The 17,009-nt window shown below is 42.7% G+C and overlaps 1 protein-coding gene across 2 annotated transcripts in view; it reads left to right on the plus strand.

Moving 5' to 3' along the window:
• Positions 1-17,009, plus strand: part of NPR3 (natriuretic peptide receptor 3) — a 74,495-nt gene that overhangs the window by 41,739 nt on the left and 15,747 nt on the right. For both annotated transcript variants that reach the window (XM_065905284.1, XM_065905285.1), the window contains exon 4: positions 13,786-13,921. In XM_065905284.1, coding sequence (XP_065761356.1) covers positions 13,786-13,921 — 136 coding nt within the window. The remainder of the gene's footprint in view (positions 1-13,785; positions 13,922-17,009) is intronic.

Genomic DNA, 17,009 nt, shown 5'->3' on the forward strand with positions numbered 1-17,009 from the left:
GAGTGATGGTGTCCAAAGAAAACAGACCCAACCGCAGAGAGCAGAGCATCCCCGTGGCCCTGTAAGCAGTGTTCAGCAGCAGTGTTAAATGGTACCCTTTTTGGGTCCAGCCAAAAGAGAGGAACTAGAATAACATTGCTGGGGGCTCAGCCCTCATTCTGGTTATGAAATTTGAATGTGACTTAAGCTGTAGGAAATTATTTTGGATTAGTCTTTATCATCTGATTTCCCCCTGGAGTGAAATTGCTTCATTTTATAAGGTTCTAAAAATCTTGCTCCCACAGGCTGCAATTTAGAGGTAGGGATTTTGTGTGCATGCTCAGTCATGTCTGACTCTTTGCAACCCTTGTCCTGTACCTGCCAGACTCCTCTGCTTTGGGATTCTCCAGGAAAGGATACTGGAGTGGGTTGCCACTTCCTCCTCCAGGGGATCTTCCCAAGGTAGGGAGGAAGTGAGCAAACGATTTTGTGTGTATATTGTATACTGTGGATATATTGTTTGTATAATGAGCAACTTAACAATTGGCATAAATTTGGGACCTGTATTATTTATTTCCTTTGCCCAGTTATCTCTGTGTGGGATAATTACTAAATCACTGCAGTCAGCCAGCTGTGTTTTCATCTTGTCCTTAAGATCTTAAAGAGATTTCATTTTTTTTTTTTTTTTTTAGTAAATAGTCCTACATCAAATTGGCACTCTAATTTGCCCACTGTTGCCCTACAAATCATAGTCATTTCAATTTGGGGCCATTTTTTTCCTTTGTAACTCAACAGTGACTGAAATCTACTCAACAGTATGTTTATGGTAACCATATGTCTAAGAATTGCTTGGGTAGGACAGATTTCACATATAGCTCATATGTTACCTATTTGCACATGTGTTTTTGTTGATCACTTGACGTTGCTTATTACCAGGCATACGGTTAAAAGCCTGCAGATGGTTGTTGATTGAATGCCCACCACTGCACGCTTACTGAGCGCTTTCTTCAGACAAGGCACTGTGTCCTGTGAAGACAGTTCAGCACTTGTGTGGGTGGCTCTTGAAGGATAGGTAAGAAGAGGTGGTACAGAAGAGCTTCCTCAGAGAGACCAATAAAGGGAATCCCAGCTTAGAAATAGGATGCAGTAGACACATCTAGGGAATAGTAAGCAAAATCACCTGGCTTGAATGGGGGGGATTTTGTCGAGGAGGGTGTTTGGAAAGGTCTTTCTTCTTTGAAAGTTTCTCCTCCCGTGGCTGCCAAAACACTGTGTCTAAGTGGTCTGCCTATGTTGTAGACCTTCCTGGTCTCTTTTCATGACTCTTCTTTTCCACTTGCTCCACAGATATTCATGTTTCCTTGGCTCTTTTTTTCTCTCAAAACTTTCTGGGCAGCTCATCTACTCACCTGGGTGAGATGTTCATCTCGATGTGGATAACACCTACCTTTCTATCTCCAACTCCAGCCTCTCTCGGCGTGGCAGGCACCCAGTTCCAGTTGCTATTGGCAGCTCTGCCTGAATAATACCGTGTCTACCTGTCTCATCCTTTCATTCCGAATTGCTCCAATCTGAGCTCTGCTGAACCAAGTGTAGAAGGGGAGTCAAGCAGGATGGAAGTTTGAGTTCAAAGAATCTGTTCTGCATGCAGAAGAAAGTAGGAGACTGTAGTCAAAAAGAGTCAAAAAGAGATTGTATTAAAAAAGAGATTTTCAAGAATTTTGAAAGTGGAACAGTACTAGGTGATGATAAGATCTAGGGTTTTGCTGCTCAAAGGGTGGTCTGTGTACCAGGGTACCAGCATCACCTGGGAGATTGCAGAAACAAGGAGCCCCAGTGCTCTGTCCTCAGACCTATGGAATCAGAATCTGCATTTGAACAAGATTTGCAGGTGAGCTGCATGCACAGTTCTCAGAAACTTTGGTCTAGGGTATGTGCCTGAGAGTGAACTAAGGAAGTTCACTGAGGAAGTCAGTGGAGTAGAAATTCATCAAATAATGGCAGTCAGGGAATCAAGAGGCTACAATGTCGAATGAATGGATAAAGCACAGGGACATTGAAATGGTTCGGTATGAGTGCAATAATGTGGGTGGAGAGGAAGAATTTGAGCTGACTGCCAGCCTCCTCACCGTATTCATTATGCTCCAGAGTGAGGGAGGGTCCTTGCATCAGATGACAGTGATATTTGATGTGGGATTTTTGACATCTTAGTTCATTTAGAACAGAGCCTCTGATTAGGATCTTTCCCCTTTTAAGTTCTGTTGCTGTTGCTTAGTCACTATGTTGTCTGTGACTCTTGCAAACCCTTGGACTGTAGCCTGCCAGGTTTTTCTGTCCATGGGATTGCCCAGGCAAGAATACTGGAGTGGGTTGCCATTTTCTTCTCCAGGGGATCTTCCTGACCCAGGGATTGAAGCTGTGTCTTCTGCTTGGCAGGTGGATTCTTTACCACTGAGCCACCAGGGAAGCCTCTTTAAGTTCTATGCTTCAGGGCTTAAAAAAATATAGCAAGTTCTTATATAATGGTGAATTGACTTTACAAGCAGTGGGCTTATACAAATTAAGCCTTTTGATCAACTTACATTTTTTTTTAAAAAGCAACCCTGGAGCTTTAACAATCTGGTATCCAACATCACCATCCCTCCTACTTTTGATTCTGTTTTCCTGACAGTTAATTAAAAATGTGTTTGTTGGGGCAAATTTTTTCTTTTTTTTTTTTCTCTCCTGATACACATAAAACATCTTGGAAATCTTATACATGTTAGAGAACTCATATTGGTGTTCTATCTTTGGGTGCGGGTTTGGTCTTTAAAGAGGTGCTTTGCTTGATAGATAAATCAATACTGATGATGAAGGTCATGATTTGGAGTCAGGAAATTTAAGTTCCAGTTGCAGCTCTGTCCTTACTATCTGTGCGACGTTGAGTGAATCAGGCAACTATTATGGCCTTCAGTTTCTCATTTACACAATATGCTGGTTGGATTATATGAGCTCTGAATTCCCTCTGAATTGTAAACTTGTGATTCTGTAATTCTTTTAGGCTGTTGGGAATGCCTATGAGGTTAAAATAATGCATCTCCCTAAGACATGTGCTCAGGAGTCTCTCTTGTATTGTGACCAATATATTTATTAAGCTCAGTGTCATTCTATCTGTGATTCCAAATCAAGACACATCTGCATCTAGAATACTCTGAATAATTTTGGTAGCTTTCTTAGGAGAAATGAGTCTCCTCACAGAAGCAGAATATGTTAGCCCTAAATATTTTAAAAAAGAAATAGAGTATCTTTTAGTTGCCCAATCAGGTGAAATAATTTTCTTATGAAATAGACTGAAAAAGATCAATCTCTTCAAACTGTTGCACGATACAAACTTGTGAAGACTGTGGGACATTTCTTGAAATGTGAAGACTTAATTGAATTCTCAAAACTGTAGACCTGAAGAGATACTTTCAGGATAATTACAAGGAATGACTATTTTTCCTGGTAGTTAGTAAGCATATGAAACTCATTACTTGCCTAGTTTCCAAAGGCTGTCTTCACATGGGTTCCAGAATGATTTAGATGAGTTCATTATGATGGATCCCAAATGGGATTCAGAGCGTGTTGATCTTTTGGTGTGAGGCCCCATTCTTTAGAGCTGATATCTGAGATATACAAATGCCTTTAAAAATTATTGCTTAAAATTTTTAGTTCAATGATAGAAAACAGAACTGGATAGGACAAAACAAGAATGTTGACCTTATGATTGTGTATTTTCTTATAGCAGTGACTGTGGACAAATTTTCCAGGCTTGTCCTGCAATATTCATTTAGGGGATTAATAAAGAAAACTTTTTACTATGGGAAACTTTAAGTATATACAAAGTTGGAGAGCACAGTATTGTGAAACTCCTTGCTCTCATCACTCAGCTTCAATAATTAGCCAAGTCTAATTTCATCTCTAATCTTTTCCCCACCCTTACCCTAGGCCCTGGTAATTGTGAAGCAAATCCAAGGCATCCTCATTCTGTCTTAAGCATTTTAACATTTATCTAAAAGATTAGTTTCTTTATTATTTAATTAAAATAAAATTTATACCCAGTGAAATCCAGAGCTCTTAATTGTACAACTGGATCACCTTTGATCCATGTGTATGCCCATGCAACCTCCACTTCTAGTAAGATATAGGAGATTTGCGTGACCACAAAATTTCCCCATGTCCTTTTCCAATCAGTTTCTACCTCCATAAGCAACCTGTCTCCTTCCCCCCATCTTTAATGAGGTATAACTGACAAATGACTTTAAGGTATACAAGCATAAGGATTTGGTATATGTACATATTGTGAAGTGATTACGGCAATAAAGTTAGTTAATATAACTCTCACCTCATATATTCAGTAGTTACCTTTTCGATTTTTATTCTCTGGTGGTGAGAACATTTAAGATTTACTCTCTTAGCAAATCACATGTTTACAATACAACATTGTTAACTATAGTTACCATGCTGTACATTAGATCTCCAGAACTTATTCATCCTATCACTTAAAGTTTTTACTCTTTTACCAACATCTTCCCATTTCTCCCACTTGCCAGTCACTGGCAACCACCATTTAACTCTCTTTTTCTGTGAATTTGACCTTTTTAGATTCCACACACGTGAGATCATTTAGTATTCTGTCTTTCTCTGTATGGTTATTTTACTTTGCATAATGCTCTCCAAATCTATCCATATGGCCCCAAATGGCAAGATTTCCATATTTCTTTTTTAATAGTTGAATTCTATCTGTCACCTATCTGTCTGTCTTTCTCTGTCATACACATTTTCTTTAATCGTGCATCTGCCAATGGACACAGCTGTTTCCATATCTTGGCCATTGTGAAGAATGCTGCAGTGAGCACAGAGTGCAGTTATCTCTTCCAGATACTGATTCCAGTTCCTTCAGGTGTATACCCATCCATGTATACCCATGCATACCCTGATAGGCTTATTAATAGGCTTTTTTATTCACAGCTGGGCAAGAGCAACTTTAGCTGAGTCAGAAATCCTGATTCACTTGATCTGAGCTGCTGGTTTAAGTGTTTGCTTAACAATTAGCATGTTTCCTCATGTCCCTTCTCCTCTTTTCTTCTTCCATCTTCTGCCTTCTCATTCCATCTCTAGACATGGTTCTGTCCCTTCCTTATCTTGAAGTATATTGTTTGTCTTCTCTCCTATAGACCCTTGTTGGTCTTTCTGATCTACACACTCAACTTGGAAAGCTCCGCAACTATTGGCCAGTTAGAAACAGAAACTAGAGCACAAAGCTGTTTTCAAGTATGAACTGGCTGAACATATGAGCCAGTTGGATAGATGTCGTAACTAGGCAAGACTTGGTTTGGGCCCTTACTTAAGAACTTGCCCACTCAACATTTTCTGGAGTTTTGACCCCATCCACTGACCAAGATCTCTTCTTTCTGTTTAGGATGTTAGAGTCTCTATCATAGGATGATAACAGTGTCCATCCACAAAAGTTTTATAAGGACTAAACACATGCTGTTGTCATGCTCAGTAGCTTCAATCATGTCTGACTCTTTGTGACTCTATGGACTGTAGCCCACCAGGCTCCTTGTCCTTGGGATTTTCCAGGCAATAATACTGGAGTGGGTTGCCATTTCCTCTTCCAGGGCATCTTTCCAACCCAGGGATTGAACTTGCGTCTCCTGCACTGAAGGCAGATCCTTCACTGCTGAGCCATCAGGGAAGACCCTAAACACAGTAGAGTTTAAATTCTACCAAGTTCAGCTCATAGAATATAGGAGATATTCAATATCATAGCTATAACTTGGAAGTAAAGAGCACTGTTTGACTTTGTTTGATCTGGCATTTTGTGAACTTGTTTAACCATGATAGTGCTATTTCTGGAAGCATCTGTTAGCATTTTAAGGAATGCTGCTGCTCTATGGAATCCAGGTTGGAGACCCTGAATTAAGAATTGAACAAAATCAAGCTGTTGATTGTTCACAGTGAGTGAATAAATCACTGCTGCTTAAACTAGAAGTTGGGCTTCCAGATCTTAGCTCAGTCCTCACCACACATTGCTTGAATAAAAAGGAGAGGTTTCATTTTAAGACACAAGACAGAATAAAAAAGGTGGTACTAGTGGTAAAGAACCTACCTGCCAATGCAGGAGACGTAAGAGATGTGGGTTCGATTCCTGGGTGGAGAAGATTCCCTGGAGTAGGAAATGGCAACCCACTCCAGTATTCCTGCCTGGAGAATCCCATGGACAGAGGGGTTTGGCGGGCTACAGTCCATGGGGCTGCAAAGAGTCAGACGAGATTGAGCGATCTGTCTATACAAAGCCTGGATTTTTGCTCATCTCTTCCTTCTAATCACATCTCCAGGTGACTCAAGAAATTCAAGGAAAGCTATCTGAAGTTCTCTGGATCAACTGTTAAGGATGTCATCAAGTTGGATAAGTTAGAATTTACATGGTCTTTCTGATTTTGGCCTTTCAGAAACAGTGAGGCCAGACACTGTCCTCCCGTGTTCACTCGTCTCTGTCTCCCTCTGCCCTGGTCACCCTGCTTCATGTCTTGGGGCTGCATCACTGCCCAGCAGGTGCCTGTTCCCTGCCCCTGCCCTCCCCCTTGGGTGGGGTGTGTGTGTTCACCCACCTTGATGTTGTGCCTGACCGAGGAACTCAGATCCCTGGAAAGTGGGGCCAGTGAGTGACCAGAGCAGTGTGTGTGGGTCGGGTCCCCAAACTTTCTGGAGGCACAGATGGTCGGGCATGGGTGGGACATCCAGGCCAAGGACAGACATTGCTCACTTGATCACCTGAAAGCCAGGGATGATTACATCATTAGGAATGTGCATTTCTCAACTAAGCCCTTAAGAGCGATGGGTGAGGAGAAGCATCCTTATATGACATGTGTGTGTGACACATTCAAAGGGCACACATATCAGATGACTGAATTCCCTGCATGAGCCATGGGAGAATTTTAAAAAGTCATTCTCGTGCTTGTGCTCCACACCCACTAATCCCAGGAGTCCAGTCCAGTTCCAGGAGTCCCGTTTTTCTCCACTTCATTTCTCAGGCGGCTCTCCTGGCTGGGGTTGGTGCAGATGTGATCTGCAAGCACCGTGGTTCCTGCGGGCAGTTTGCACTGCTATTCTCTTCATTAGAGGGACAGCCAGTTGCAGTAGTGTGGAAGATGCATGAGGGGTCAGAGCCAAACTTAATGATCTCCTCAGGACTGCTTTTGTTTAATGATTCGTTTTGTCTTAGGTGATGAGAGAGAGAAAAAAAATCTGCTTATATTTGCAGGCGGCAGCCACACTTTAGGCTAGCTGATCCAAGTTAATTTATCAGTCTTGGGCATTACTCTAGGGGCCAGAGCTGAGCCTGGGATGGAGACAGTCATTTATCAACTTAGGGCCCACTTCCATCCCAAAGAAGTCTGCCAGGGGATGTGGTGGTTCTTTGGCCAAGCATAGGGCTGGACCCCGGCTCCCTCCTGAATCTGCTGTCTGACGCTGAGAAGGCCATTTGCCCTTTGCACTAGAATAGTGTTCTTCAGAGTTCACCAGGATAGGGAAGAAGGTTTTCAGCTTCAGTTTCCTCAAGGCTAAAATCAGACAGCAAGTGACCAAGTATGAATTCCATGAAGGCAGGCCCAATAGAAAAGAGCAGATGTTGGGAGTGTCTGCCAGTAAGAGTGAGAACTCCTCTTTTGATGTTGAAGAATTTGTGATATCACTTGATTTATTGTTACCCTATATTGTAGATTTTTAATTTTATGATTTAAAGAAAATTGCATAAAAACAGATAGTATCTATATGTTTCTTGTATGGAGGTCACGTGCATAGTGTTCATCAAATGCCTAATATCTTTTAACCTTTGACCTCCTGATGCAGCATGCCCAGGCCGATTTCTTCTCAACCAGTGGCCTAGGAGGGCAGGACAAGGTTCATCTTCAGGGTCTTGTTTCTCATCATTCCAGATGAAGCTGCCATTGTTCTTGCTGTGATAGAAGCAGGTCCTGGGCCATGTCTCCTCTTATTTACCTGCCATCAAAGTGTCCCTGTCCCTGATGAATGGATACAGAAGCTGTTGTATATATACACAATGGAATATTACTCAGCCCTAAAAAGGAACACATCTGAGTCAGTGCTAATGAGGTAGATGAACTTAGAGCCTATTATACAGAGTGAAGTAACTCAGAAAGAGAAAACAAATAGCATATTTTAACACATATATAGGGACTCTCGAAAGGTGGTACTGATGAACCTATTTGCAGGGCAGCCATGGAGATGCTATAGAGGACAGACTTATGGACATGAGATAGGGGGAGGGAAAGAGAAGGTGGGATGAGTGGAGAGAGTAGCATGGCAACATACATACTACCATATGTAAAACAGTTAGCCAGTGGGAATTTGCTGTTTGATGCAGGGAACTCAAACCGAGGCTCTGTGACAACCTAGAGGTGTGGCATGCTGTGGGAGGTGAGAGGGAGATTCAAGAGGGAGGGGACATAGGTATCAGTTCAGTTCAGTTGCTCAGTCATGTCCGACTCTTTGTGAACCCACAGACTGCAGCATGCCAGGCTTCCCTTTCCATCACCAACTCCCAGAGCTTGCTTAAACTCATATCTGAGTCGGTGATGCCATCCAACCAGCTCATCCTCTGTCATCCCCTTCTCCTCCTGCCTTCAGTCTTTCTCAGCATCAGGGTCTTTTCCAATGAGTTGGTTCATCGCATCAGCTGGCCAAAGTATTGGAGTTTCAGCTTCAGCATCAGTCCTTCCAATGAATATTCAGGACTGATTTCCTTTAGGATTGACTGGTTTGATCTCCTTGCAGTCCAAGGGACTCTCAAGAATTTTCTCCAATACCAGGACAGAGTTATCCCTATGGCTAATTTATGTTGATGTATGGCAGAAACCAACACAATATTGTAAAGCAATTATCCTTCAGTAAAAAAATAATTTAAAAAAGTATTTAAAAAAGTCTTTGTCCCTGACTGCCTCTTTGACTGAAGGAGAGATTAAAGGTCACCTTTTTCCCAAAAGACTTGAAAAATGCTGCCCAACACCCTCCACTTTCCTCATTTGCACTGGGAACCATTGATTTGTGGTGAGGAAGGTAGATTCACCTGATGAATACTTGAGTTCATGTGGATTCCATGAGCCAAGCCCTGAGGTACTCAGCTTTGGTAGGTTTCTCCCGGTAGCCTCCATCTGAGAGCTTTACAGGCTTTCTTGGATATCTAGACAACGCTGGGAGCCAGATACTGCCAGGCTATTTATTCTCACTTTACAGAACAGCTGAGGCATGTAGCATTCTCTGCTGACTTGTTTGGAACACAGCCACTGAGGAATTCACCTATGAATTTGTCTCCCCAAAAAGAAGTGAGAAAAGACTCTGCTCACTGTTATAGATAGGAGCCATGTTAGAAATGGCAACTCTTTATGCTCAGTTTAGAAAGAACTCTGCCTCTTTTTTTTTTAAATTGAACTATAGCTGAGGTACAATGTTATATGAGTTACTGGTGTCAATATAATGGTTCATGATTTTTAAAACTTTAGTTCATTTGTAGTTATTATAAAATATTGGCTATATCCCCCATGTTGTACAATATATCCTTGTAGCTGATTCCATATCTGATAGTTTGTACTGCTTAATCCTCTATATTGCTTCTCCTTCCCTTCTTCTCCCCACTGGTAACCACTAGTTTGTTCTCTGTACCTGTGAGTCCACTTTGAAAAAGAACTAGATTTCTATTCTGCCTTCCCCATGATGGAGAAGTAAAAGGAAACCACATTAGCAGATAGACATGGCTAACAGGTACTATCAGAGAGAAAAATCAAAGGCAAAAATGGCTTTCTTTTACATGGAATAGCCCAACTCCAGAGGATAAAATCAAGGGAATTGAGATGAAATGAAGGGAGAGCATGCGTCCTTGTTCTGGCAACCTCCCCAGAATGAATGAAAGATGGTGAATGATGATCATCTTATTTGAATGATAAAAGAAAACCATTGTTACCCTGGAGCTGGTCCCTCTTGGGGGTTAACTTCACAGCTGCCTTGTGTGGAATCCGTCTACGTACCCATGGGGCGTGGCAGTGCTGGGTAGTGGAGACTGTAGACTCCTAGGGATCATGGGCTGTATGGTTCTCTTAACTCCATTTGGTGTCCGGCAGGGGAATGGCTACATTTACAAATTTAGTGAAGGCTTCTTTCTTGCTGGAAAGTGAAAGTGAAGGTGTGTTAGTCGCACAGTTGGGTCTGACTCTTTGCAACCCCATGGACTGTAGCCTGCCAGGCTCCCCTGCCCATGGGGATTTTTCAGGCCAGAATACTGGAGTGGGTAGCTGTTTCCTTTGCCAGGGGATCTTCCCGACCCAGGGATCAAAACTGGGTCTCCCGCATTGCAGGCTGATTCTTTACTGTCTGAGCCACCAGGGAAGCCCTGGCTAGAAATGAGGCTTAATATAAGAACAGGTCAGTCAGAAGAGGGAATCCTATTTTCTTCTGTTGGTACTGACAGCATGCTCTGTCAGTCAGGATTTTAAGGTTTGGGTGTTGTTCTGACCAGAGGCAGGGGGCAGATCAGATAACCTTTTTAAAGCCTTTCAGCCTGGAAGTCCAGTGGAGTGTTCCAAAAGCAACTTAATACTCTGGATTTATTTTTCTCCCTTGCTTTTTACAAAAATTTGCACTTCCAATTTACAGTGGCTATAACGTGCTAACGGGCTTTCCTCCCATTAAAAAACACGTGTGGATGTGAGAATGTTTCTCCTTAAGAAAAGATGGTCTCTGGGGCTTTGCTTCTGGCTTGAGGTCCTATGAGGTAGGTGTGATGAAACCTCCCCCGCAGTGGGTGGGGGTGTGAGCGAACCTCATGGGGGGCCAGCAGCTCTTCTGCTAATTTTGGCAGGAGAGGGAGACACTCAACTACTTGGCGAGGAAAGAGGGTAAGTTTTGCGATTCATTTGCAAATCGAGAGAAAATGAGTTTTCAGACATGTGTTCAGAGCCTGTCTATTCTCTTCTACCATTAAACGTGTGTGTGTGTGTGTGTGTGTGTGTGTGCCCATGTGTGTGTCTGTGTGTATTAGTCGCGCAGTGTGTCCAGCTCTTTGTGACCCTATGGACTGTAGCCCACCAAGCTCCTCTGTCCATGGAGTTCTCCAGGCAAGAATACTGGAGTGGGTTGCCACTCCCTTCTCCAGGGGATCTTCCTAACACAGGGATCGAACCCGAGTCTCTCACATTGCAGGCAGATTCTTCACTGTCTGAGCCGCCAGGGAAGCCCTTAAACCTGTTAGGACGGAAATAACCCAAGTTCACGTTTTTCAGTCAAACCATTGTTCTTCCCATTCTAGTGCTTTGGGTGGCCAGTGGCAGTATTGTGGCCTGAGGTTAGGATTTTGAGAAGGAGGAGGAGAGGGAGAAGTGGACGGGTGATGTCTAGCAGCTGATACTTTACAGTCTGTGTGGCGGCTGTCTTAGGCTCACAGAACAAGGAATATAGAGGGAAAGCTTCCAGAGTGCTAGAAGGTTGAGAGAGAGAGAGTGATGCTCTTTAGGTCCTCAAAGTAAGGAGTCGATTAGATCAGAGCTTTTTAAAAGCACCTTACATTTACCATATTCCACCATTCTGTGATTCTTCTCGCTATAGCTGGGTGATTTTTATGTAATTGTCAAAGAGAAGAAAGATCTTTTGAAAAAATATTTTTTATTGTAGCTTGAGGATTAAATCATACAGCTCAAGTCCACTCATGAACTCATCAGCATACTTACTTTCTCAGGCCATAATGACTCCATGGGCTAAGTGAAGATTTCATTCCTTTGGAAAACTGAATTAGCATAGCCAAATCAGCAGAAAATTATCTTTGACTAGTAGGTGTTATTTCTACACCAGTCTGCTTTGCCTAAAAAAATAATGACTCTGAGACTTTAGCTTGATGGCTAAGCAATACAGCCAGTGTCTACCATTTTCTTTCACAGACCCAAGAACTGCTGTAGATATTTTACACACACTTGTTCATTTAATCCCAGAAGAGCTCTAGGAGATAAGTTGATACTAAACTCTCATTTAATTGATAAGGAAATTGAAGATTAAAGAGATCAGGCAACCTGTCAAGGCTTGGATTAATCTTTGGGTGTAGCGGCTAAGTGAGAGTTGTCCCGTAAACTCTACTTGTCCATCCTCCGCCTCTCCCAGGGGGTCAGTAAAACTGACCAGCTGCACTCATCATACTTGGGCGGAATTAAGAATGAGACATCGTGGAAGATCCCTGTTTGGGATATGAAAGCATGAACAGGAAGCTGTAGTTTCCATGAAAGTGGGTCAGAAAGATATGCTGTAACAGTAAGTAGATCACTTATTTTCTGAACATTGCTATTAGGAATTAGAAGCCTAGCAAGATCCCTAGGTTTATAATTCTCTCTCCAAACAATAAGAACAGAAGGTAACAGTGAATGCTGATATATACAGATTTTATATCTGCTAATTCATTTAAAATGACAACAACCCCTTGAGATAGCTATGGTTATCTTCCTCATTTTTCAGATGGGGAAAACTGAGACCCAGAGTGGTGCAGAAACAGCCAGGAAGTGGCAGAGCTGGGTATGAGCCCAGGCTGTTTAAGCATTATTCTAGCCTGCCTCTCAGCAGCAGCACTCAGCTTTGGCAATTCTGAAATATTTGTTTCTGCGATGCATATAGGACTTAGTCCTTCAGAGTGGGATGAGGCTGAGAAGAACTGGATGTTGAGCTATGTCTTCTGTGAATGTTCGTGTGTTTGAACCAGCTGGCTCTCTTCCTCTGGGGTCTTTTTCTAGGGATGGGGCAGGAATGCCCCTCACGGGGCCTCCCTGAGGTTGTCTGTGGGATACCCAATTCATCCTGCTGCATGGAATTCCTTTCTTGACCCTGTCTTCTGAAATAAGAAGGCTGGAATTTGGGGGTACTCTTCTAAAGAATCTCTAACTCCTTCAAGATTGTATTTGCTCATTTCATCTTCACTGAACATTAATGGGTTTAAATGTGGTATCAGAACTTGCTCTATAACGGTGCTTATAGAAGGAAACAGGCTCAGAAAGATTAAGTGACTTCTCCAATTTCACATGAAGTTGAACGTTGCTGAGCACAAAGGCTATCTTACTTGAGCCAGGATTCAACCGAGATAAACCAACAGCCTGTTTCCGCTCTTGTCCTTGGAGTTTGGCAGGGGCCGGAAGGAGGGAGGACTCAGATGCACTGGAACTACTCAGAACACAAATTGGAGCGAGAAACTGATATGCTGATGCTGATAGAAGAGAGGACAGAGAGGGGATAGCCACACCCACTCCTCTTTGCATGCTTAGGCATCTGTGCTAACTAGGCAGGTGGTAGTATTTGAATATGAATGAGTGGATCCCTACTGTCCTTTCAGTTCTGCTCCACATTCAGACCATGGAAAGCTAGGGTTGATGAGGGTGAAGACCTCAATGGGGAGATGGCTTCAGGTAGAGAGCAGATGTGGGAAGTAGAGGGCATGTGTACAGAGGTATCTGTGGGCAAAGGCCGATTGCACCTGGAATACTTAACCTGGCCCACAGGTGCATTTTTCTTAACGTCGGTAATATCTTGTCTTTTCTCCAAATTCTCAAATGGGGAAATAACATCAGCCAGTGCCAGGAAAATTGTAGACTTTTCTTTGTTAGTTGCTCCTCTGCACACTTCTGTGCCATTGCCACGGGCCTCGAGCCTAACCTGTTAACCATTTGTATTCGCTCACATTATTCCTGAATGTGAGTCGTGGTGTCTGGGCTCACCCCCCTGGGCTTTCCTTTCCAGGTGAACATGTTTGTTGAAGGATTCCATGATGCCATCCTCCTCTACGTCCTGGCTTTACGTGAAGTACTCAGAGCTGGTTATAGTAAGAAGGATGGAGGGAAAATTATCCAGCAGACTTGGAACCGAACATTTGAAGGTGAGGATTCAGTCTACAAGGTAATAGCGTTCTGCTGCTGATCAAGTTGCTTTTTTCCTGGTTCTGTTTTTCTCTCTTACAACTATGGGACCTTGCCAGTGTCTTAGTTTTCTCAGCTGTAAAAGGATAATAAGTCATGATCAACCTACTTCACAGGCTTGTGAAAATTAAATGAGATAAAGCTTATGAAAGTGCTTTGAAAGAGTCCCACTGAAATAGGAAGCACCTTGTCTCCTGATGGCAACAATTTTGTGCTAAGTCACTTCAGTCATCTCCGACTCTTTGCAACCCCTGGACAGTAGCCTGTCCGGCTTCTCTGTCCATAGGATTTTCTAGGCAGGAATACTGAAGTAGGTTGCCATGCCCTTCTCCAGGAGATCTTCCTGACCCAGGGATCGAATCCCAGTCACTTTACCACCTGGGAAGCCCCTAGGCGTCTTTAAACTTGTCATAAGCCTCATTCACAGCAATCAGTTTGTAAAGAGTTCTGTGATAAGTTTTACAAGAAATTATCCCCGATACACTTTCCTCTGTTCAAAACATCTGGATGTTTGATATGATTAGCAGGTCTAGTTGAGCTCTCTGCTTGTAATTTTCAAAATGGTGAATACTGGTTGTTGCTTTCTTAAGAACAGAGGAAGTATAAGAACAACAACAAAAGAAATGGCATGTCATCTCCTCACTCAAGCAATTTTGTTGACATTTAAAGATTGTGCAAGAATGAGACTATCCTTGGCTGGAAAGTTAAACACTACAAAAATGTACAAAATGAAAAGTGAAAGTTTTCCTTTCCACCCTAGTCCCCTCTCCCCAATGTAATGGCTATTAAAAATTTCCTATGATTCAGCCTAAAAATATTCTGTGCCTTCTGCCAGCACATATGCATTTGTATATCTTATCTAAAAAATTTACACAAAAGGGTCATACTAGGAATGCCATTCCTCATCTTAACTTTTTCACTTGTATGTCAAGCAAAAGAATTTTCCATATGAGCACTCATAAATTCAGCACATTTTAAAATGATGGTTCCACATTTTTCCATTTTTTGGCTGTACAAGGATTTCTTTATCCAGTCTCCTATTGATGGGCACTTCAGTTATCTAGTTTTTGCTATTGTGCAAAATGCTATCATGAGGTTACACATCTTGATGAATTTCCGTGAGTACATCCAATAGGGAACATTCTTAGTCATGGCCTATCTGGGTCCAAAATTATATTGGTGCCTTTTAAAGTGCGTTGTTGTTCACTCACTAAGTTGTGTCCAACTCTTTGTGACCCTATGGACTACAGCATGCCAGAGTTCCCTATCCCTCACCATCACCCAGAGTTTGCCCAAGTTCATGTCCGTTGAATCGGTAATGCTATCCAACCATCTCATCCTCTGTTGTCCCCTTCTCCTCCTGGAAGAGGGAATGGCAAACCACTAAAGTATACTTGCTGTCAGAACCCCATGAACTGTATAAAAAGGCAAAGTACGTTAGATATTGCCAAAGAATTTCCAGAAAGGTCTACTAGTCCATATTCTTGCTAATGGTGTATAAAATACTAGTTTCCTCTCATGTCTGTTCAGTTCAGCCACTCAGTCATGTCCGACTCTTTGCAACCCCATGAACCGCAGCACACCAGGCCTCCCTGCCCATCACCAACTCCCGGAGTTTACCCAAACTCATGTCCATTGAGTCGGTGATGCCATCTAACCATCTTATCCTCTGTTGTCCCCTTCTCCTCCTGCCTTCAATCTTTCCCAACATCAGGGTCTTTTCAAATGAGTCTGCTCTTTGCATCAAGTCGTCAAAATATTGGAGTTTCAGCTTCAACATCAGTCCTTCCAATGAACACCCAGGACTAATTTCCTTTAGGATGGACTGGTTTGATCTCCTTGCTGTCCAAGGGACTCTCAAGAGTCTTCTCCAACACTTCTCCAACAGTTCAAAAGCATCAATTCTTCTGTGCTCAGCTTTCTTTATAGTTCAACTCTCACATCCGTATATGACTACTGGAAAAACCATATCCTTGACTAGACGAACCTATGCTGACAAAGTAATGTCTCTGCTTTTTAATGTGCTATCTAGGTTGGTCTAACTTTCCTTCCAAGGAGTAAGCGTCTTTTAATTTCATGACTGCAATCGCCATTTGCAGTGATTTTGGAGCCCCCCAAAATAAAGTCTGACACTGTTTCCACTGTTTCCCCATCTATATGCCATGAAGTGATGGGACCAGATGCCATGATCTTAGTTTTCTGAATGTTGAGCTTTAAGCCAACTTTTTCACTCTCCTCTTTCACTTTCGTCAAGAAGCTCTTTAGTTCTTTTCACTTTCTGGCATAAGGTTGGTGTCATCTGCATATCTGAGGTCATTGATATTTCTCCCAGCAATCTTGATCCCAGCTTGTGCTTCCTCCAGCCCAGCATCTCTCATGATGTACTCTGCATACAAGTTAAATAAGCAGGGTGACAATATACAGCCTTGACCTACTCCTTTTCCTATTTGGAACCAGTCTGTTGGTTCATGTCCAGTTCTAACTGTTGCTTCCTGACCTGCCATCAGTCAAAAATGAGCATGAGACTCAATATTAGAACACCCAGTTGCTGGAGCCCTGGGGACATCAACTTCATATTTAACTCACTCATTCATTCATTCATCAGGTATTCTTGAGCACTTCCTATGTGCCAGACACTGGATTAAGGGGCTGATAAAACTCAACAGTAATTAAAGATGTTCCTTGAAATCAGCTGCGCTTCTGTGGAATAAATATACCACTTCAGGGGCTGGAAAGTGAATCAGGTTAAGGGAGATAGAAAGTTATGGGAGGGGTATAGTAGGGCTACTAATTTAAATAGAGTTCAGTGAAGGTCTCTCTGATAAGTGGCAGTTGGGTACAGACCTCAGGGAACTGAGATATATGATGCAGTTATTTAGGAGAGAATAGTCCAGAGGCAGCAGCAAACACAGAGACCCTGAGCGTAGCTGGGGGACAGTGGTGAATGCCCTGGGAGCAGCCTGTGGGCCTGTGTGGCTGAAGCAGTGTGGGAGTTGCAGTGTGAAGTGAGCCAGAGACAGTGTGAAGTGGACCAGACCTTGTGGGCAT

Source organism: Muntiacus reevesi, chromosome 14, assembly GCF_963930625.1.
Source record: "Muntiacus reevesi chromosome 14, mMunRee1.1, whole genome shotgun sequence".
In the NCBI taxonomy this organism is placed as follows: Eukaryota; Metazoa; Chordata; class Mammalia; order Artiodactyla; family Cervidae; genus Muntiacus; species Muntiacus reevesi.